Below are 6,000 nucleotides of genomic sequence, written 5' to 3' on the forward strand. Positions count from 1 at the left end.
GCTTTATTGCGCCTGTTGCTTTAAACACAGCAATTATGTAAATCAGCAAACAAAATCCGCTCCACTCTGGAGTATATATACACTTTTGATCCAGCTCTCTAACTGCATGGTTAGCCCAGCGATTCACCAGCCCAAATCATAGAGACATTCATATACTTAGATAGACATATATAATAGTCTTAAAAGAAAAGTCTTATCTGTTAGCTGGGTTGCTGTAGGGGAAGGCTTATTTGTTCTCCTGGTGTCCACACCCGTCTGTGATAAGGCAATGTCAGGATCCAGGTATAGAAGTATTATCCCCTGTGTCTTGTTGTCAGCTTGCAGTCTCTTTTGGCAGGCTCAAGACGTCCGTCTCCTTGTTCAGCCCAGTTGTGGACTAAGGAGTCTTTCTTCCTGTCTCAGGGGCAGGCTTTTTCTAACCCCTGTAATCAGCCTGGTGGTGTTAGTTAATTGCCTACAGCAGTTAACCACCACACTGCTGGATTAGAGGCACATTTGTGAACAGGGATAAGTCCCCTGTTACATACATACTGCATGTATTTTATATTTTCTTTTTTGTTAGGTCAGCATAATAAGAACATTTTCTCTTTTTTCCAACTTTGATGTATAATTCCATTCTCCCAATTTCAATATTAATAAATATGTCTCTGCTGATTCCCTATCACTAGTTGTACAGTTTGCTTCAATGTGGGAGTTTGCCATGACGATAAATCTTTCATACCTTCTTACAGAGTGGACACCTGCAGCAGTGTTTAGAAACGGTGAGGAAAGAATTCATCATATTCAACAGAGAAAAGTGAGTGTATTTATCAAGTACATACAGTATATATGATGAATAAACACAATTGCTTTTGAAAGATTGGAGGTTAATTTTAAGTTGTTACTGGAAATTATAAATGATTGTTGCAACAGGTGGAAAAAGGCTTTGCTGTCAGACTTTGTACAGTACCTGGCGTTAAAATGCTTATTGATTACTCTGCTTTGTTTTCTGTGCCACAGCAATATCCTACTTTCTTTGCAGTTGAAATGAACAGCATTAATTACTTGGAAAACATGAAGCAAATGTCTGTAAATTTGTCCAGTAATAATAATAATCCTCTTGTCTTGGAACCTTTAATTTGTCTACAACAAAGGACAACAATACCCAATGCTTCATCAATGTGACAAAATATATAGTTACATACCTCAATGTCAGTATTCTCATGTCCTGTGTGGACAAACCCACTGAGGTCATTCTCCCTCCAGCAGAGGTAAATGAGAATTTGCATAGGTAGTGTTAGGACCTGCTTACTGGTCATGCCTTGGCATGGTTTGCAGGCTTATAACGCATTGACCAAAGGGTTTCACTAAATGACCCTTACTCTTGAGAATACTGACATTGAGGTATTTAATTATATATTTTTTTACATTGGGTGTAGTATTGGGTACTTTTGTATTTTGTTGTATACATTTGGCATACTGTATGTCTCTCTCTCTCTCTTTCTCTTTGTCTTTCTTTCACTCTCTTTCTTTCTCTCTCTCTCTTTCTTTCTCTCTCTTTCTTTCTTCCTTCCTTCCTTGCTGGGATTGTGTGTTTATTAACTTTAATTTGTCACCATACATTCTATACCAACCTATACAGGTTCCAGGAAGGGCAGATGAGCTGAAATAATTCAGATCAGATCTGATGAAGGTTCCTTAGTGGACCAGAATATCAGTTTGTTGTTGTACTCTAATATTCTATTTATTTGCATCATTGACCTTTGTGTGCTGTCTCTTTATCTCCAAGCTGCCAGTTTCGATGATGTGTTGATTTTTTATTTTATATAAGTGCACATGCCATTTAATATCTATCTAGATATGTATCCATCTAGATATATATCTATATATAGATTTCTAGATAGATACAGTATATAAAAGAGAATAGAAGTGCTTCTTCCAAATATACTCAAATTTAATGACAATAGGTTAATATAATAAAATATCACAAGGCTAGAATGTACACATTCACAAATTTAAATAGAGATAGACACACAGAGAATGGGGGAGAGAGAGAGACAGAGAATGGGGAGACAGACAGAATGGGAAGGGTGGAACAAGAATGGAGGGATGGGAGGAGGAACAGGGACGGGGGGATGGGGGGAATGGGGATGGGAGGGGAACAAGAATGGAGGGATGGGAGGGAATAGGCTATGTGTGTGAGGGGCGGAGAGACATAAAGGAGACATAAAGCGCAGTTAATGATGTCATTTGTTTTATAAATATTTTTTTTAATGTGTCCCGGTTTTTACTTTTGTAAATCTGGTCACCCTAGACATGTGTTGATTGCGGTGCTACCTTTGAATATTTGAGAACACATGAGCCTCACATAGGTAGCATTCTGTGCATGCCTAAAATAAACATACCATATTAACTACAGTTCAAGTGGTTAAACCTACGGCTAGCAGAGGTTTTACAGTGAATCATGCTTTGTCTCATGAACAATGCTCTAAATAACCCCTTTCCAGAACTAAAGCACAAAGCCTCACAAACCTCACAAAGCCTCACAAACTGTGCGGACTACAAACTTCAAGTCTTCTTTTCAAACACAGGTTTTCTTTAAGCAATGCTTTTGTAAAAGTCAGGGTTTACTGTATACACCATAAACGTTGTGAAGGTCTCCTCCCGGAATATTTTGTTTGGTTGAATTCGACTATTTTTCTAGTTGTCTGCACTAGAAATAATTAATTGTTTACTGTATGTTTTTCTGTATGTATCATTGAGTGCTGGGAACCCAGTTGGTTGTTATTGAAATGATTAATGCTTGATCCTTTTTTATTTATTTTTTTTTGCGTAGACTCAAACGACAACCAGCCCAATGTGGACATGGACATGCATCTAACATGGAGAACAAAGCACCCAGCCAGACCCACTTAAAGCTTCAAGATGGGCATAGCACTAACAACAACATTCTACTACATGGCTGCACAAGAGGCTGTAGTAGCTAGTTGTTTATGTAGAAGATGGTGGACATTATGGGTTTAATAAAGGGTCCTGTATTGTTCGTTCTTTGCATGCCTTCACTCAAAACCATGAACTGCTTTAAAGTCAAGATGTGAATTGTGACAAAATGTTAAAGCACAGATTATGGGTGAGACTTTTTACACGCGACACAGACAATTGCTTTTGTAAATGTTACTCTAAAAACATCGAAAACAAAAAATAATTCAGTTCTACTTGTGAAAAATAATGACCTTTAAAATATCCTGGAATAAAACTTGAACTTGAAAATGTTTATTTGTTTTCAGACCATAAGATGTTTGGACCAAGTTCATATCCCATATGTATAATTGGGAAATTAAATAACACCATTTGCAATGTTAAGTAAGTGTGTACTATACATAGTTAATGGAGTTTTTAGAAACTACTATAATTAAATCATAAACATATCCAATGTAAAAGGATATGAACATGATATTGAATCCTTCATGAAATCTTAAAGGCCGACTACACCCTGCTTAAAGTGTAACCTCAAAATGTTGAAACGCAAACAAGCACCAAATACAGTAGTGCAGCGATGGCCAACTCCTGTCCCCAAAGGGCCACCAACAGCTCACGTATTTAGAGTATCCCTGCTTCAGTCTTAGACTGAGCCACTGATTGAGCCACCTCTGCTGAAGCAGGGATATCCTGAAAATCTGATCTGTTTGTGGCCCTTGATGACTGGAGTTAGCCTCCCCAGGTATAGTAGTTATTTAGAAAAAAATGTCATGACAGAGAGAGGCTTTATTTTATCCACTTGAGTCAGACCTATTTAAATTATTGTGATGTCATTCGTGGCAATGGGGATATTGGCTAATGTGCTCTGAACTACTAGTAATCCCTATGGCTTTCACTTCGTTGCCTGCTGCTATCAAACGCACTAGTGAAGATTAATGGAAAGACTTGGAAAATGTCGCGTTTCCCGAAAATCAGATGAATGGGAGGATGTAGGCAACGCTGTACACTTTAAGAAAAGCCCAAAACAATGCACCGTAATAGGCATTATTCCCTACTTCTTCTAGTGTCACAATGTCATCATAAATCATAGGTAACCAACCTTATTCTAACTCCGAAAGTAATACTATCCGAATGATTATTTTTAGGATTTAATCTCGACAAGCTTTAGTGTGCATATGCACCGGAAACATCTTGAGGCTACAAGTAAACATGTTGGCTACATGATCCAGGATGTCTTTTCAGAAATGCTAAATGGTTTTATGATTTTCACATTCATCCTGCAGTTGTGCCATAAATGTTGCCAAATTGTACATCATAGCCGAAATCTTAATATAAACAATACGGCATAAAAAAGTGCTTTTTGATGTTTAGTCTCTATGTAGAGCCATACTCTTTGGAGTGCGGCTCATTTTGTGTGACCTGACAAATGTGTGTTGTGTGTTTGCCTCACAAAAACTATTGTTCTACATTACAGATCTTATTCATCTACTGTTATTGTACTGTTATAGAATGAAAACCAATACTGTGACTGTTGACATTGTAAGATGCAACTCCTTACTGTGTCTGCAGAATACTAAACTAATAAATTTTTCACAGGGCCGATCTTCACAATGTGTTTACACTTGTTATGTATTTACAGTATTTTGATAACCAATACATATTACTGAATATATTTTATGGTTCATTTGGTTGTCTGTATCAAAATACCTTTTTTCATTTTTAACTTTTTAAGCAAATTAGGGTTTTTTAAAAATAGGCATAACTTTCTTTACAATCTTTTCTATGCTTATTTTATCATTTTCTATCTTTATTTTGTACAAAATCTATCTTTTGTTTATATATGAATCTATTTTTAAATTATGTTTCATCATATATTATTTGTATCATAATTTCATACAAGTATTTTTTGTTACAAATTTGGGATTGGTTACTCATCCTGTAATTATAATATCTGCTACAATTATGTATTAAAGCATGAGTTTTATTTAATAAAAACACATTTGATTCATGTTGTCTACTAACTAGTGCATGAAAGAATAAGCACAATGTCAAAAAGAACACATTAGTCTAATGTTTTGGTCTAATAAAGTGATTATTGCTCACACTAATTCTGTGGTATCTTGTTGATTCTTTGTTCAATGGACCATTAAAGACCCAAAATAGACTAGGGACACACACACAAACCCACCCTTCGTCACTTGTATGCAGTTGTCTTTTTTGTTCATGTGTATGCTGACTAGGTGGACATTGAATGGAGCAACTTCGATGGACTAGCACAGGGAACCAAAAGGACACCATGGGTGGATTTTCTGAGATGTCCTGTGATGGTGCCTAGTTAACCTTTCTTGTTTTTCTGGAAGGTCTTTGTTTCTCCTAGAAAGATACAATGCATATTAAAGACAAACTTAAGAATGTACCAGGTTTGAATTGTTACACTGGGATACAGATGTAGCCAAACTTACAGTATGTTCCCCATGGCCGATCTTCGGACATCGAAGTGTTGGAGAGGAGCAGATGGTTGAGGAGCATGCCGGGGTCGGAATGGAGAGGTGCGGATGGTCGTACATAGCCGAGGTCAGGAGAACAGAAGAGCGGAGTCCAGAGGAAAAGCTATGGTCAGGAACAAGGAACTGGAGACACAACAAGACTGTGGAGGCAAGACAGCAGTGAACACTTCGCTAGCAGGAAGGTTTATGCTGAGCCGATGAACCCGTGAAACGGATGAGCATATAAGGCAAACAGGAACCAAAGAGAACAAGGCAATAGGAGGTTCGTCAGGAACGCTTGCTGCGATTGGTGCAGGAGACAGGTGTGGGAGGGCTTACAGGCGGAGGCTGGTGACACGGTACCTGGGCACATAGAGCACGCATCCCGCGTGCACATGACATGCTGATGACTCCCCCACGCGGGTGCAACCCCGAGGTGGGACTGGAGGGCTTGGTATAAACTTCCAAGCGTGATGCGCGCGCGCGCCCATAGTCCAACGGCTGATAGATGGCCCAGGTGACGAGCCGCCAGAGGCGGGGGAAGCAGACCACCCGA

At 38.5% G+C, this 6,000-nt stretch overlaps 1 protein-coding gene across 1 annotated transcript in view; it reads left to right on the plus strand.

The window, feature by feature from the left end:
• Positions 1–5,057, plus strand: part of STK32B (serine/threonine kinase 32B) — a 254,262-nt gene extending 249,205 nt beyond the window's left edge. The window contains exons 11-12 of the mRNA XM_075569517.1: positions 732–796; positions 2,816–5,057. Of these exons, the coding sequence (XP_075425632.1) occupies positions 732–796; positions 2,816–2,966 (216 nt within the window). The 3' untranslated portion in view covers positions 2,967–5,057. The remainder of the gene's footprint in view (positions 1–731; positions 797–2,815) is intronic.
• The last annotated feature ends 943 nt before the right edge of the window (positions 5,058–6,000 follow it).

This window comes from Ascaphus truei, chromosome 1 (genome assembly GCF_040206685.1).
Source record: "Ascaphus truei isolate aAscTru1 chromosome 1, aAscTru1.hap1, whole genome shotgun sequence".
In the NCBI taxonomy this organism is placed as follows: domain Eukaryota; kingdom Metazoa; phylum Chordata; class Amphibia; order Anura; family Ascaphidae; genus Ascaphus; species Ascaphus truei.